This window comes from Myxocyprinus asiaticus, chromosome 14 (assembly GCF_019703515.2).
Source record: "Myxocyprinus asiaticus isolate MX2 ecotype Aquarium Trade chromosome 14, UBuf_Myxa_2, whole genome shotgun sequence".
In the NCBI taxonomy this organism is placed as follows: Eukaryota; Metazoa; Chordata; class Actinopteri; order Cypriniformes; family Catostomidae; genus Myxocyprinus; species Myxocyprinus asiaticus.
The window spans coordinates 36,512,561-36,530,135 of NC_059357.1; the positions used below are offsets into that span (position 1 = coordinate 36,512,561).

At 37.9% G+C, this 17,575-nt stretch overlaps 2 protein-coding genes across 2 annotated transcripts in view; one reads left to right on the forward strand and one right to left on the reverse strand.

Annotated features, from left to right (window-relative positions):
- LOC127451714 (uncharacterized) overlaps positions 1-8,106 on the forward strand; it is a 30,185-nt gene extending 22,079 nt beyond the window's left edge. The window contains exons 10-12 of the mRNA XM_051716611.1: positions 397-559; positions 641-765; positions 2,835-8,106. Of these exons, the coding sequence (XP_051572571.1) occupies positions 397-559; positions 641-765; positions 2,835-3,158 (612 nt within the window). The 3' untranslated portion in view covers positions 3,159-8,106. The remainder of the gene's footprint in view (positions 1-396; positions 560-640; positions 766-2,834) is intronic.
- Positions 8,107-8,441: 335 nt separating this feature from the next.
- LOC127451721 (zinc finger protein 235) lies at positions 8,442-15,710 on the reverse strand. Its single transcript, XM_051716621.1, has 4 exons — positions 15,254-15,710; positions 15,027-15,157; positions 13,936-14,014; positions 8,442-13,817 (listed from the first exon to the last, which is right to left on the reverse strand). The coding sequence occupies exons 1-4, from the start codon at positions 15,510-15,512 to the stop codon at positions 12,919-12,921; spliced, it is 1,368 nt and encodes a 455-aa protein (XP_051572581.1). The 5' UTR covers positions 15,513-15,710; the 3' UTR covers positions 8,442-12,918.
- Between the last annotated feature and the right edge of the window lie 1,865 nt (positions 15,711-17,575).

Below are 17,575 nucleotides of genomic sequence, written 5' to 3' on the forward strand. Positions count from 1 at the left end.
TAGTTGTGAACGTTTCTTGAACAGTATTTCTGTTGGCAGTAGAGCATGTTTTCCCATGACTTAATTTTTGGACAAAAGGAATCACTGCATGGCGGTCTAAATGGCAATATTTTCAAAATAATGGCAAATTAGTTTTTTTGTCCAAATTGTTTAGGAAAATACTATATATCTCCTTAGAAATCTGAAATGATCTCATAATTTGGCAACATGCTGCTGAGGGCAGTAAATCCAATAAGAATTGTATTTCTTATTTACAGATCATTCTTCCACAAAAGTATTAAAACGTTAAGGAACTGTAATCATTAGGAATCAGAACCGCAACAGGAAAGTTAAATTCCTTACGATTCCCATCCCTAGTTGTTTAATTGTGATTAACATGATTTCTCTGTGTGGTAGATTGATCAAGACTTCACAATACTCTTTGGAGAGGACATCTCAGGCAGGTTTACTGCAAAATGGCCAACATTCTACAAGCCTAGGATAATTACTGACTGCAAAAACCTACGCCCTGGTACACATGTGGATGACCTTCTGTCTGCTCAGCAGGACTCTGATTATGGTAAGTGTACATGGGTGTATGTGTGTGTTTGAGGTTTAACTGTACTTATGGGTTTGGGGTGTTAAAATTCTATTCCTCTAGGATGGGACAGTGACGTGGCAGCTATCCTCCTGCTGGTTCATCTCTTGCCTCCAACTGTCAAAGGAAGGAAGACTGGGAAAATCAGTGCCTCTGAAGCTACTGACCGTGTGGTCAAGTTCATGAAGGTACGTCCTAGAAATCTTCTAAACTTATTTAAGCATTGCTTGATAGTCCAACTGGCAACAGTTAGTCTAGTCTAGAAGTGATTGCAAGAGTACGTAGTTGAGGTCTGCATTCCTGTGGGATTCCGATTCGATTTTTTGCGGTGTGGGACTACATTTACGAGTTGAAGGCAAAAGCGGTCGATACTGCCATAAATTGTGCGTGGGGGCAGACGGTCTGATGATAGTCTTTTCTTTACATTTTTATTTTTTATTTTTTATAAAACAAATGGAGAGTAAGACGTAGAAAAAACATATGTAACTCCATGTGCTTTAGAGCAACCTAGCAAGACCAAACACAAGCGCTCTGTCAGAAAGACCATTCAGCCTTTGTGGCTGGATTTTGGAGCAGAGAAGGTTGACGCTGAAACCCTTGTCAGTAAACGACATACTATTCATGCGTGGTTATTTAAAATAGCTTTTTTATTTTTTTTTATTTTACAGTATTAGCCTACAGTTTTCTTTTTAACGTTCATATATATTTAAGCGAAAAAGAAGACATTTTAATTTAAACACAAAAAGACGTTTGTTTTTCTCTTTTTGAGTCTACATTACTATGATGCCAACCAACTATGTTGAGATAATATGTTGATATGAAACAGAAGAAAAGGCAATAACAGAAAAATAAAAAGCTTGTGTAGACTTGTCTGCTTGTTTTTTTTTTTTTTTTTTTTTTTAAACACCGAACAATGTTCATTTTTTCCTATCGAAAAAAATATCTGACAAATGAGAAACATTCATTAAAAAGTAAACATTTAATCATTGTCCAGCTGTTTTAATGACATTTAGTCTTTTTGAATATTTGAGTTTAGCCACAACAAATTCTGATATTCTGCCAGAGCTCGACTAGTGCTTCCAATTCTTAGGTCAACATTTTTCCAGGTATATCATAGCAATAGTAAAATAATTCGCCTTCTCCATTTTCATTTTATTTAGCTCTAACTTCCCACTGCTGCCCCCCTCTTCTCACAGTTTGACTTACGGTTGCTCTCTTGCTCATCGGGAAGGTGTGCACACCTGATGACAAGACGTCTATATTAGGGATGGCCCGATACCGATGTTGCACTAATTCACTTTTTAGCACGAGGCACATACATACTACATATTTATTTAATAATATAGCAGCTTTTTGTGGTTTAATATTCACTTTGAGTCATGTAGCGACTGGCTTTTCCAGTATGGGAAGCTGCCGTCATAACGTCAGAGCTCATTGGTCATAACAACACACAGAAACACTTCACCCAAAAAAAAAAACAAATAGAAGCTCTGTCAAAATAAAAGCTCAATTTAATTAAGGGGAAAAAATACGACAGAAATAGATCACTACTGTATAGTTATGTAATATTCACTGTAATACTACAGATAATAATTATAATAATAAATCAATAGTAACTGTATTATATTTAAGCAATATCTCACATCTGTGATGCTCTGTTATGCAGCACTTTATTTGACAAAAACAACTCCAATGTTGTATTTTGGATTGTGCTGTGAGGTTCTGTATAAAAGCACTTCATTTTATAAAAATAATAAAATATCATGTTGAAAATTAGGTTTTTATGAATTCATTTATTTAAACACCATTTTGATGATAAAATGAAATGAATTGTTATTTGGAATTCAGAAAAAAATAAAACAAAAAAACAGGTATCGGACACGGTATCGGCGAGTACCAAAAAGTATGTATCGGTACTTGTACTTGTTCTTTAAAAAATGGTATGGGGACACCCCTAGTCTAGATATCAAGCTGGTTTGAAATCTGTCGTAGCATCCACGACTAGTCGGGGTGTGTCGCATGAGTGTCACACGACCATTGGTTATGCGATCTGCGACTTTGAGCTTAATGTTTGTACTGTGCGCTAGTCTTAAGGACTGTGTTCTGTGAGCCAAAAAAGAATCATACAGTCCACCTCTCAAAGTGGTCTTAGTTTGGTTCACATTTCTCTTCGGTGTGTCACAGAATGGGCCATTTAAAGGGTAATATTGGTCTATTGAGTTATTCTGAACACATTACTCTTGTCTTACACTTTAAGGTGGGAACAAATATTGGGACGTTCCTTGACCAAGTTGGATCAACACAGCCTTTCCTTCTCTGTGTTGGGGAAAAGAGGAGTAGAATCCAGAAGTTTTACATTATCCTGGACCAGAAGGCCATCCCCTGCATGACGCAGACAGCTGTTGCAGCCTTTGATGAACTCTTTAAAACGCACTTTGTGTTTGCTGTATCCTACGATGTTGCCTTATGCAACTTCTACACTTTCATTCAAACAACCGTGTATGGAATAGATGTGGGCACTGCCAAGGAGAGTCCAAGGGTCAAGGAAATCAGAGTGAGAATTCGTAACACTGAGGTTTGAATATTTTTTGGCGTCTTGCTGAAAAATGTTGTCATTTTACATTTGCAAGGTGCACCACAGAAGTTGTGTGCTTTACATGTATTTTAACATCTAAAGTTTAATCATCATTTGTACCTAGGGCATTCAATGCCTTTGAAATGTGGTGAACCTGGGTGTTCATCAGTGTTTTATATATCTTACGGATTCAAGAAACATTTAAGAGTGCGTGGAGACTGTGCAGCCTCAGGTGATGTTGATAATTTAATTAGTGGTGACATTGTTCCTGTTTCTGTCTCACTGCAAAATTAGGATCCTCCCATCACTTTTCCTGGCTCCTGTTGAAAATAGGCAGCTACTAGATATATGTAATTCTCAGATAAAAACATCTGGAGTTTCCGAAAGTACTGTTCAATATTTAGTTAGTTCAATGGTGCAACTTGTAAGTGACACTCAAGCAAGAGATGCAGTTCTTAAGTATCTTTTGTCAGAGGTACCCAGGGCCGGATTAACCATATGGGAAATTGGGCATGTGCCCAGGGGCACCACGTTCATTTTTGTAATTGCCTTAGGTCCGTTTTTATTCCAATTGTTATAACGTTTTTCAGTATCATTAATCCGGTTTAAATTATTGTCCAGAGGGAAATTACCAGCCAATCAATGACTACCCATTCAAGAAGGTAACTTCGACGCTGCGTCAGTAGCTGACAATCAGAACAACACAGTGCAAACTAGTTTCAGTAGTCAATACCGATATCAGTGAAATTTCATAATTCTCGAGACCAGTTTCGAAACCACAGCAAAAATATGCTAATATGATAATGTGCAATTGAACACATAAGTTTCGTTATTTTTAATCATTTAATCATTATTTATATGTTTTATATGTTTTAAAGTTTAATTTAATTTAATCATCAAAATGGTTCAATCTAATCAATTAATTCTTAAAACTTTTAATAAGTGAAAATAGAACTTTTTAACATGTCATGTTATTGCATTTTTTTTTTTTTTTTTTGCCTAACTTTTATTCAACAGCTGTCTTGCTTGTGATAAATCGATTATGTATTGTCATTATTATCATTATTACATTTTACTATATAGTTGTAATATATTTTAATACAATTTTTAAATTTCTTCAATTTCAAGCATCTAGCTTTTATTTTGAATCGTGCTTTTATTATGACGTGTGTTTTTTGCCGGAAGCTTCACTTTTCCAGATAAACAGATAACAACATGGCCCAGTGTGATCATTGAAGACTTTCAAGTCACGTCTGAAATCTCATCTGTTTACACTGTCTTTTGAGTCTGACAAATGAAATGTAGGAAACAGTTTTGGAGTGTTTATATTTTAGACTACTGGTGTTTGTGTATGTGGTAATATTGAAATGTTTAAATTTTATTACTGTGAAGCACTTTGGTCAACTCTGTTGTTTTAAATGCAATATAAATAAAGTTGAGTTGAGATTAAAGCACATGCTGTGATTTAATTATAGATATATAATTAAATTATATATATATATAAATAATTAAGTATATAGTTTACATGTGCTGAGTGGTTCACGGTGAATTAGTGCTCTGCTTTGTTATCTCAAACAACATGAATTATTCTCAATGTCTGTGGAGTTTCCAGAGGATGAGTGGTCAGATTTATACATTCATTTAAAGTTCGCAGCTCATCCACGCTAAGATTGCAGCCTTCAGCAGTTTAATAAATCACACTAGGACATGTCATGATTTTAATTTGATTAATTGTCCATTTCATTGTAAAAGGAGTAACAGAGCACGTGTTAAGCCTGTGAGCATTTTAAAGCTGTCGTTTGTCAGTCATACTGCGCGCTGGTACCGCACAGAGTCGGTGCTTGGTACTACCGGTACTGCAGAAACACTGGTATCGTTACATCTTATTATTTTAGTACCAACTTGATACCGAAGTACCGGTACTTTTGACAACACTAGTGCAAACAAACCTCCAACACGGAAGTGTTATAAGGATACGATTTTCTTGCTGGAGAACACAGTGAGAAGGAGTTCCACTCTCTGACCAGATGCAAATTAGAACAGCAAAACATTGGTTTATGGTTCTAGAGCACGAGAGATGTCTACGTGACCCTGATAGAGGGAAATGTTGATGGTGTGGTAATGGGCTCTGCCTTATATAGCCGTGATGATGCGGGCTTGGGGTTGGCGTGATGGTATAGGGTTTCAAGGTCACCGCCTCTGGGAGGAGCTTCCATTGCGACAGCTACTGACGCAGCATCGAAGTTACCTTTTTGAAAGAGAACGTTGTGTCTCATAGGACACAGTTATTGGCTGACAACATTTGCAATTACGGTCTGTTCCTCACACAAAAATATCATATGTATTAAAAACAAAAACATGGAATATATCACATCAGTCATATGGAGTTTTAAATGAAGGTGAGTAAATAATGTCAGAATGTTTTGTGAGCAGTCCCTGTTCGTATTTTGTTTACTTCCTTTATATCTGACCCTGTTATAGGATATTATTTTTAACTATTACATTATCAGTAACTACAGTAGCGTTAAGGGCTGCACACAGTGCGATCTTCTGAAAATTGTTTATAAAATTGCTTGATATTCTGTGGTGTTGTGTGCAGCCTGCATTACTCCATGTGTCAATGTCAGGTCAGGAGTTATTGAGTATAATTTGTGTTGTATATGTGTGTGCTTGGGCTGCAATTAGTGTTCATGCCCAGGGGCACTAAGGAGTCTTAATCCAGCCCTAGAGGTACCTGGAGAAACCTCAGACAAAGTTAAAAACTGTTTTCAGCTGCTTGAAAATCTCTACTTACTCCCCATTACTGAAACTGAGGCAGAAACACCAACCAAAAATGGAAAATTGTTGAACCACAAAGATTAAACTACTGTTATATACAGCCAAATTCCTGTCAATGACAAATGTATGTGCCCATTCTTGAGTCCATGTTTACCAACTCTGAACTTTGATTAATCAAGATGGCTTTTAAAAAGACATTAATGATGGTTCATACTTCAGAAATCATACATTGTTTGCACACCAAGAACATGCTTTTCAGATTCAGGTATATTTTGACAATTTTGACACTGCTAATCCGCTAGAATCCAAAAAAGTTTACTTTAAGAAATTTGCTTAAATTAAAATTCACCTTGTGGCCCTTTTCTATTCAGAGGACTTTAAAAAATTTGGTTTTGATCCAATCCTGCAGCCTCTTGTTGTAGAATCTAAAAAATTTGAAGACAACGGGAATCCATGTACCCTTTTCAGATGCTGCATCAAAGAGTTCTATTATTCAGGTTACTGCTTACAATTTAGCTAGACATGGCCTTTTTGGTATGGTTGAGCTGATTTTGCTTGATTGACAAATCGAGGTTGCAGTCAGTCTTCACTGAGGATGGCCCAGACTTGAAGGAGCTCTATTTAGAGAATTGCAATGCTCTGGCACAAGATCCCACTTTAGTTTCAGTATTTCGTGTTGAGAACTTGTCCGCTCAGTTCATTACAGTTTTTCCATTCAGACAATTATGCCGTTGATATTATGCATGATTTACTTTAAGGGGTTGTACAGTATGAGTTAAAGCTTCTTTTTCAGTATTTGTTTACAAACTACATTTCTTTAGACACCCTTTTAGAAAGGATTCAGAGCTTTAAATATGGATATAGTGAAAGAAAGAACAGGCTTAGTGGAGTCAAAGTCAATAAAGGTAGCGAGGACCTTGGCCTCAATTCAAGAACGGTTTCTCCATTGCAATACTCCCTTGATTTTTTTTATATGTAGTTGACAGCAACAACGGTTTTTGGAATGTGATACTGCTTTGAACATTGGATTTTCACCAATTATAACACATGATATGACTTTTTTTTAAACCATTTAATTTAGGATCATCACAACTTTTTAGGTCCGTGTTTCCATCTGAAGCATCAACTGATGATTCATTATACTAGGTGTATTATGAAAAGAGGTCCTCCTCAAGATGTCTGTAAAGAAGTTTAAAAAACATAACCAAAGAACTGGTAAAGAAATATCAAAATCAGTTGGCTTTTCATGGCTTTTCATAACAGGATCAGTTTAGTCCTGTTAACGAAGTCTCAACTTGCAGTCTGAAGGGCAGTGATGTTTGAACCGAAACTTTGAATGTGTCCACTGTCTCCTCTACATCCTGGGTAAAAAAGTTATGGAACTGAATACCAATTTGGAATGTATGTTCGCTCTACTGTTAAAAATAAAATGCCTGTTTTGAATAATATAATCAATATTATTGCAAAGGATGAGCAAGCATTCCTTTTGACTAGTAAGTTTATTACAATGTGTTTAGATTAGTATGTGAATGCATTTTGTATTGAGGAGGTGGATGATGTATTTGATGTAGATTTGACCTAATGACAGACAGTTTTCACACTGAACCAACATTGTGCCTTATTGTAGTTTTGTTTCAGAGTGCAATTAACTGTAAGTCTGAAAAGCTGTAATGTGCAAGTTAATTGTTTGAAATGTTGAGTGTTATTGTTAAATGTGGTGTACCTAAATAAAAATGTTTTCAATGGAACTTTATCTGAAATTTGGTAGGGAGCAACTCGAGAGTTGTATTAACACCCAATAGTGCTATTATTATTCAGTATTTCAACACTCGACATTGTTGTATTCACAGTACACTGGTGTTGGTGTTAAAAACAAACAAACGTGTTACTATTTTACACTGTTCTTTAACACTAACACCAGTGTAGTGTGAAAACAACCATGTTAAGGATTGAATATGGTTAACTTTTAACAATATAGAGTGTTGAATCTGTTACAAATTTAACACTGCAGTGTTGACACATATAGACACTTCTGGTGTTAAATATGTGTGGGTGTTAATTTAAGACTGGGGATTTTGTTGTGTATCAAGAATGGACTTTTGCACTAGTAAAAAAATAATCGTATATAGCTGAAATGTGTTTTTGGAATTTCAACTAGTACTAAATTAATTATAGATATTTGTAATTGGGTTTTGGACAGGAGTACATGATAGATTGTTGTAATATTTTACTAGTGAAAATGTAGTTACAGATATCAAAAATTACATTTCCATTTTTTATATCAAGAATGAATGTTTTTAGTAGTGCAAATGAAATAAAAAAATGTGCATTTTTACTAGTAGTTATTCCATTGCAGATATCAAGAATTAACATTTTAACAAGTGAAAATGTAAATATAGATGTCTATAATTCATATCCTGCATGATTAAATGTTGTGATCGAACAGCTGGTATTAACTCTTTAATATATTCTAATATGCATGTGTTATTTATTGAATTACAGGACCTGCAGCGGCCAGCAGTGACAGATGTGTTGCCCAGACTTCTGATGATTTTATGACATACACGCTACCTTCAGATGACCAAGTGCAGCTAAACATACAACAGAGACAAGCTGAAAAAGAAACTCTTGATGGAAGAGCTTCCACAAATAGAGACAGTACAATAGAGTCACATTTCAACACTACCCATAACCAGACAATTTCAGAAGAAAAAAGGTTTGATTGTGTATTCTGTGCAAAAGCCTTCAACAAATTAACCTATTTGAAAGCACACATGCGAATACACTCTGGAGAGAAACCCTATGCCTGTACAGTTTGTAGCAAACGATTCGCTCAGAAAACATATCTCAGAATACACCAGCGCACTCACTCTGGCGAGAGGCCATACACGTGCTTGGAGTGTGGAAAGAGTTTTGCTCAAAAGAGTTCTCTAAATGTACATCTCCGAAGCCACACTGGGGAAAAGCCATATAGTTGTGCTGAATGTGGTAAAAGCTATGCGTACAAACAGGCTTTTAATACACACCAGTGTTTTAGTTAGACTAATAAATACTGAAGTGAATGTTCACTGAATTTCATCTGTATTGTGAGACTTAAAAACTATATGGTCACGAATGTAACCCTGGTTCCCTGATAGAAGCTGTATCAGTTCGCTGACGCTTTGGGGATCTCCGCATGGATAACTAATCTCAGCACTATCTGATCAGAATATTCAACTGAAGGGTAAAGAGTGATACTCAGCCCTTACAGCGAGAATTCAGTAGCACCGCCAGCGTACGCAGCGTCTCGTTCCCTCAGGAAACCAGGTTTAGAGTCATAATCTTACCGTTTCTTTTCAAGTCGGTCACTTCGACGCTGCGTCAGTTCACTTATGCTTTGGGGATATGTTAACATCACGCCGTACTACTGATTTGCATGCATAAACAATGCCTACTAGCCAATAGGATAGATAAAAGCACAGACAGAGCCTCTTTTTCATATCTTAATTGGAAGGAAGGAGCAAAAAATAACTGATAAAATGGATATACGTTGTGATGGCACTAGCCAGTCCGGGTAGCGCAACACCGCAAACTGTCAAATCACTGTCTCGTAGGACTATGCAGGGTGGAGCACAGCCGCCAGTGATTAAGAAGTCACTAGCCGGATAGGTAGTGAAACTTAACATAAAGTAAACTGCTGATAGTGGCTTGTGAATTGGACATGTAGAAATACACTGGTAAGTACAGAAGTCAAATTCAGGGGTTACTCATTTTGCAGTAAGCGCCTGGGAAGAGAGAAAGGTGACATCCAGATTATAAATGAAAATTAAACCTAGCAAAAGTGCTAGGGGAAGCCCAGCCCAAGGCTAGGCATGTGTCCTCTATGGAAACACCATTAGACCACACCCAAGAAGAAGCCATGCCTCTAGTGGAGTGAGATTTAATGCCAATGGGGAACTGCATGCCTTGCGATTCATATGCGAGTGCAATGGCATCCACGATCCAATGGGAAAGTCTGTGTTTGGAAACAGCCAAACCCTTTGAACGACCTGCGACACAGCTGATTTGTCAGTGTCATTTGACTCATACAATCGACATATGCATGCAGCATCCTTACAGGGCATGGCATGTGCATCTTCTCTGCCTTGTCCGAAACAAATGGAGGAGGGGAGGAAGCTTGAAGGGTAATAAACTGAGCCCTGATGGGAGTGATCAAAATCTTGGGCACATAGCTATTCTTGGGTTTGAGAATGGCTTTTGACAAACCAACCCGGTCCAAACTTTAAACAATATTTGTCAACCACCAATGCTTGGATGTCCCCGACACGTTTTGCTTACCAAAGCAAGAAGCAGGGCAGTCTTCAATGAGAGTACGTGTAAGCTCACTGTATCTAGTGGCTCGAACAGGGGACCCTTGAGCGCTAAATACTAAACTGGGACAGTGACGGGGCAAGGAGGCCATGTCCGCCTTGCACCACTTAAGAATTTTACAGTCAGAGGATATCTGCCAACTGACAAACCACCCAGGGGAACAAGTTGTTCAAGCACCGGAGAATGGTTTGAGTGCGCTCCTCGGTCAAGCGCGCTAACAGAGTGACCGAGTCTCGTTTCATTCCTAAAAATGACACCTGGTGACTGGGCATCAGTTTGCTCTTTGACCAGTTGACTTCCCAATTGGTCCCAAATGTGCAAGCAACAGGTCACTGTGTTTGCAAGCTTGTTCCTCTGACTGTGCTAAAGCAACCAATCATCAACGGCGTTCAGTCTCAACAGAGCGAGTGCCGTATTGACACATTTGTGAATGTACGAGGAGCTAGGTACAAGCAGAAGGGAAGGCAGCAGACGCACTGAGCTGGTGTGGGTGGTGACCCAAGGAGGAGTGCGAGCATTAGTAAATGCATAACCCCTCGCCTCGGTAAGAGGTGTTTGTATGCCTGCTACTGCTTTTGAGCTGCCTGAAACCATTCGGTGAAGGCACTTATGGTGTCATCCAACAGGCCCTGGTGTTCACAGCTTAATCTTTGTCACGCATCTCTGATTATGCCAAATTATGCCAGAGCTGACTTCCCGCAGACACCAGGCTACACATCGACCTACTGATGGCTTGGGTGGTGATTTTGCACCAATGAATTATCCAGAATATATGAAATACAAAATATCATACCGGCTCTGCATGCATAATTCAAAGGATATGCTTCCATTAAGGCACAACAGGCCATAGACAAAAATGCTCGCTGGTGAAGCAGTGAAACGACGAAACAGGCTCATCCGTCAGCTGACACACAGGAGGAGAAATAATCCATATGCTGTTGATGTGCAGTTACAACAGTGAAGCGTTGATGAAAGATGAGCGCCGAAGCACCGCAGAGAACAGACAAACTATTCGCGCACTGTGAAGGTGTGCAAATCTGAAGACAAAATCCGAGATGGCCGTACGAAGAGATGATATCGCTTACCCTGAAATTATAGTCAGATGAACTGTCAATTAAAATCGGCATGATTCTAAAAAGTTTCAGAGATCGGTAATCTCTGCAGAGATCCCCAGCAAACTGACGCAGCGTTGAACTGACTAACTTGAAAGGGAACTAAGTTAACGTCAGTGTGTTTTATGCTATTACACAAGTCCTTAAAAAACATTGCTGAAAAGGTTAATGCTGGATTACTGTGGTAGAAGTTTCAGTATCACTTTATAATAATGTTACATTTTTTAACATTAGTAAATGCATAAGGTATCATGAACTAACAATTAATATATTTTTTACTTACAGTATTTATTAATCTTTGTAAATGTTAGTTCATAAAAAGACATTTGTTCATTGTTAGTTGTAAGTTCATAGTGCATTAACTAATGTTAACATATACAACTTTGGATTTTAAAAATGTTTTAGTATTTGTTGAAATTAACATTAACCAAGATTAATAAATGCTCTTAAAATATTGTTTATTGTTATTTCATGTTAAGTGATGTTGTTAACTTACCTTATTTTAAAGTGCTACCGAAGATGCTTTGTTTGTTTTCTGTCCTTAAAGGAATATTCAGGGTTCAATACAAGTTGATCTTAATTAACAGCATTTGTGGCATAATGTTGATTACAACAAAAATTAATTTTGACTCTTTTTCTCCTTAAAAAAAAAAAGAAAAAAAAAAACCCCACAAAGTTACAGGTTACAGTGTAAACTAAAGTTGTTAAATTATTCATTTTAGGGTTTTAGTCTACGGCATTATGTTGTCATGTAAAATTGGATATAACTTTACACAGAAAAGGTTAACAAGCGATTCTATCACACTAAAATGTTAACACACAAATTGTGACATTTTCAACAGGTTAAAGAAAATGAAGGGCAAATAGAAATTAATTTTTGTGGTAATTAACATTGTGCCACAAATGCTGTCGATTGAGCTGATATTGAACCCCGAATATTTCTTTAAGTAATGTCTGGTAAAGTTTTACACATAAATATTTATCTATATATTGAATTGAACAAACTTTATTAAGAAGCATCTAGATGTGCATATTCATTTGAACAAATGGGCAAGCATGATGTTCTTGAATAAAACATTACAAAAAATGAGTGAAATCATGCAAATCATTTTTTTATTTATACTTCAGCATGGATGAAAACACCCATAGTAATTTTTAAATGTATTTGCTTGTATGTGCAACCTAACAGACTGCTGACCTGAAACAATCAACAGAAACGTGCGCAATTGTACATAACTGGACATACAAAAAGAAAATATTTCTTTCCAATACACGTTCCCTCATTTGAAAATACACAGTGTAAAATCTGTGAAGATCAAATACTGTTATTGGTTGCTTTACCCTAATGGATGACATAAAACATCACCATGCTGTGCCTTTGAGTTAATGGAAGACACATTAGTTAATTACACAGTCATTACTGAAATGTATCTCTGCTGCTTCAACCTACGTATTGCAAAATGAAACTTCTCAATATTTCATTTTACACAGCCACTGAAGACTTTTAAGTTTAGAAATAACAAGTGCTATATAAAGCTAGAAATGAAATCACTCAGTGTTCTCTTTGCTTTTATCTTAGCTCTTCTCTGATGGACAAGCATGTGTTGATCTAAGGTGATTTTCTGTTTAAAACCCCTTCCGCAGGTTACACAAGTATATGGTCTTTCTCCACTGTGGATGCGTTCATGATTGCGTAGGCAGACTTTCTGGGTGAAGCCCTTTCCGCAGGTTTGACAAGTAAATGGTTTTTCTCCTCGGTGGATGCGTTCGTGAGTATGTAAATTTCCTTTCTGTGAGAACCCTTTCCCACAATAACTGCATTTATGGGGCCTTTCCCCTGTGTGGACCACATAGTGAACCGTGAGATTAGTGTTCGAATGGAAACATTTCCCACAGACCTCACAACGAAACTTTTCATTTGGTTTCACCTTTGGAAACTTTACTGAAGGCCGACACTTGTATTTTCTGATTCGGTTTTTGGTAGAATTTTGATGAAGAAACACCTTTCCAGAATCACAATAACTCAATTTAGGTCGCCCGGGCAGTTTCTGTACCTTAAATCTTTTTACACAACTTTCTGCAGGGGTTGCATCATACCCATATATCTCCTGTGATCTTCCATCGTTCTGGGCTTCAGATGGTCCTGGGTCTGAAAATTCATCGAGAATATAGTAGCCATCAGATTCAATTGAATCATCAATTGGTGCCATTAATTGTTCACCAGTTTCGTCAATAACTGTGATTTCTATGGAGTGTTTGTCTGAGGAATCGGAGGATGTGGTTTGGATTTCAGATATCTCTGGAAATCCATCGAGCACAAAACGTTTGTTGAATTTATTGGATTCTGCCACCTCTGGACGATTAACAGCGAAGGGCTCAAATGCAGAGGAGTGTAACTGTCCTCTTGACGCTTGGGGTATTTTGCCTGTTGAAGTATGAAAAAGCAACAAGCAGCTTTTAAAAGAAGAACAGACATAATTATTTTACACCTGAAAAAAACAAAAAATAGCAGCACTAATTAAAGATTAACTGCAAAACATTACCTATATAGTTGGTATAAGTGTCCACTTCTAAATTCTCCTCTTTAATAAAAAGTTGGTTGGAACAGTCTTGGTCTTTGTGCTGTATCAGTCAGGCAAATAAAAACAAAATAAAGAGATAATGTCAAAAGCATTTTAATTTAACCGTAACATGGGATTTTAGAAATACGTTTTGATTTTAAAGGCATAGTTATCCCAAACACACAAAAAAATTGTCGTTATTTACTCGCCCTCATGTCATTCCAAACCTGTATGCTGTTATTTTTCCATGGAACACAAAAGGAGAAATTTAGAAGAATCTTCAGACAGCTCTTTTGTGCAGTTCATAGTGAAAAAACACCCTAAAACCACCATAGAGGTAATCCATCTTGTGCTGTATTCCAAGTCTTCTGAAGCCACAAGATAGCTTTGTGTGAGGAATAGAAAGAACATTATTGTTCATTGATAATCGTCGCCTCCTCCGAAGCTCTGAAATATCATCCACATTTTCATTTAGATTTAAAAATTGTGTCATTGCCTCTCACATGTACCGTAACCTAATGCAATGCAGTATGGAGACTGAGATTTGAGAGCTGCAGTGGCATGGAATATTTTCACACTTTTGTACAAGGCTGAGTATCGTCAACCACATCATGATACGTTATTCATCACGACACATATGCCACAATATCATAATTGGAATTCAATTAAACTGTTTAAACGTGTGAGATAGACCCAGCTCTCAGAGTTTCCTTATTGAAATACACAAATAGATTAATACTAATATCGATACTGGGATCTAAAGTAATATTGTGATAACAAGTATTACGATATATTAATGATTGTATCGGCACAACCCTACTATTGCGTGTCTTCACAAGACTTGGAATATAGCACGAGTCATTCAAACTTAATTTAAGGCGTTCTGTTTTTTCCTTTTGGGACCTTGACCGACATGTATGGAAAAGAGCTGTGTGGAGATTCTTCAAAAATAACTAATTCTGGATTTCATGGAAGAAAACTGCGTGTGGGTTTACGAACGACACGAGGGTGAATAAACAATTACAGAATTTTCATTTCTAGGTGAAATACTGCTTTAAGGCAAGCAAGGGAACCTTATAAGGCGATACAGGATAAAGGTCGTCATCGATTGCCAGCGTATCTTCTCTTGGCTCAATCATCTGATGATCCCACAAACTGGAACACCACTCCTTTCCAAATATCCCTTTGATGGAGGGCTGCACTCCTGTCAGGAGTAAAACATGCAGATCCATTTAAAACAGAGTAATGCACATGAAAACGACCTATTCAAACACATCTATTAACTAGAGATAATATTTACCATATTCGGTTTGAACACAAATAGAGCGATATATTTTGGTGCCAGCACGTGTTTCTTCCTTTGTGATGCGCGTGCTTTCGACTTCGCTCTCGAGACAGAGCATTTTGTCTTTCAGAACTGTATTTTCACTCATGACCCGTGACAGCTCTTGTCGTAAAAACGCAAAATCGCCGTCTACAAGTTTGCATATTTCTTCCATTGCCGTTTTAGTCATTATCTCCATTATGGAGCTCAGTTGCAACTGAAATGATTTGGACATCTTGTAATACTTGTGCCTTTTTGTTTGCTTGGAAAAAGATGAAACCCTCTGGCTAAAAAAAGACGTAAACTGCAGTCACAGAAAAAATAAATCCATGTTGTGCAATTTAGGACTGTGATGCAAAAGCACGATATAACAAAATTATCTACAGAACTGGCTTTTAGCTTGCCGTAGTGTATCGTTAGCTTCCGGTTTGGGTTAACATTCTGTTCATTTTAGTGAATCGCGAATCGATTCCTTCAAACGGTTCGTTTTGGGAATTGTTTCAGCGAATCATTTGTGTCATCTTTAAAAAGTTTTCCAAAAATTCCCCACGTTGCATATTGCATGGTCCGTTTTGGGAAAATAGTTATTTAGTTAAACAGCTGCCGCTGAATCGATTTCTGTGTTTAATGAGGTCTATTGTAATTTGCGATTCGGTTGTATCGAATCATTTCAGAAGATTCAAATGAACGATTTTAACGAATCAATGGATAGATGGAAAGAAAGAAACAGTTTATTATATAGATCAAATATAGTATTTGATCAGAATCAGAATGAGCTTTATTGACAAATTTGCTTACACATACAAGGAACCTGTCTTGGTGACAGGAGCTTCCAGTGTACAAAAATACAAAAACAATACAGAAACAGAAGCAAGACATAGATAATAATAAAAAATAAAAAATAATTATACACATACGTACAGACACACACATACATACATACACACATACACATGGGTAGTGCAAATCTAATACAATCTGTTATGTACAGTGTAAATACAAATCTGTCCCCCCCCCCCCCCCCCCCCTTTCTTTTTTTCAGAGGAATGAAATGGCAGAAGAGGTTGGATGTGTTGGATAAATATAAAAAAGACTAAACTGTGTATTGCACATAGTTATTGCTCAATGGGGCAATTTAACTGTTCATGAGATGGATAGCCTGAGGAAAAAAACTGTTCCTGTGCCTGACGGTTCTGGTGCTCAGAGCTCTGAAGCGTCGGCCAGAAGGCAACAGTTCAAAAAGGTATTAGGCATGGTGAGTGGGGTCCAGAGTGATTTTTCCAGCCTTTTTCCTCACTCTGGAAGTGTAAAGTTCTTGAAGGGGGGGCAGGGGGCAACCAATAATACTCTCAGCAGTTCGAACTGTCCTTTGTAGTCTTCTGATGTCTGATTTCGTAGCTGAACCAAATCAGACAGTTACTGAAGTGCAGAGGACAGACTCAATGACTGCTGAGCAGAACTGTATCAGCAGCGCCTGTGGCAGGTTGAACTTCCTCAACTGGCGAAGGAAGTACAACCTCTGCTGGGCCTTTTTCACAATGGAGTCAATGTGGGTCTCCCACTTCAGGTCCTGTGAGATGGTAGTGCCCAGGAACCTGAATGACTCCACTGCTGCCACAGTGCTGTTTAGAATGGTGAGGGGGGTCAGTGTTGGGGTGTTCCTCCTAAAGTCCACAATCATCTCTACCGTTTTGAGCGTGTTCAGCTCAAGGTTGTTTTGACTGCACCAGACAGCCAGCTGTTCAACCTCCCTTCTGTATGCAGACTGTATATCATCATCTCAGATGAGGCCGATGACAGTGGTGTCGTCTGCAAACTTCAGGAGCTTGACAGAGGGGTCCTTGGCGATGCAGTCATTGGTGTAGAGGGAGAAGAGTAGTGGGGAGAGCACAGATCCCTGGGGGGCACCAGTACTGATTGTACAGGTGCTGGAAGTGAGTTTCCCCTGTCTCACAAGCTGCTGCCTGTCCGTCAGAAAGCGGGTAATCCACTGACAGATAGACATGGGAACAGAGAGTTGGTGTAATTTATTATTACAGAGTATAGCTGGGATGATGGTGTTAAAAGCCGAACTGAAGTCCACAAAAAGTATCCTTGCATGTTTCCCTGGTCTGTCCAGATGTTGCAGGATATGATGCAATCCCATGTTGACTGCATCATCCACAGACCTGTGGGCCAACACCAGTCTCTCAAATGATTTTATGACCACAGACGTCAGGGCGACAGGTCTGTAGTCATTAAGTCCTGTGATTTTTGGTTTCTTTGGGACAGGAATAATGATTGAGCATTTGAAGCAGC

Excerpts from the sequence above, each read along its gene's own strand:
- LOC127451721 (XM_051716621.1), bottom strand. The coding sequence starts at position 15,512 with ATGTCCAAATCATTTCAGTTGCAACTGAGCTCCATAATGGAGATAATG. Across the intron at positions 14,015-15,026 it reads ATCCTGTATCGCCTTATAAG|CACAAAGACCAAGACTGTTC; the intron begins GTTCCCTTGCTT and ends TGACTGATACAG. Across the intron at positions 13,818-13,935 it reads CACTTATACCAACTATATAG|GCAAAATACCCCAAGCGTCA; the intron begins GTAATGTTTTGC and ends ATACTTCAACAG.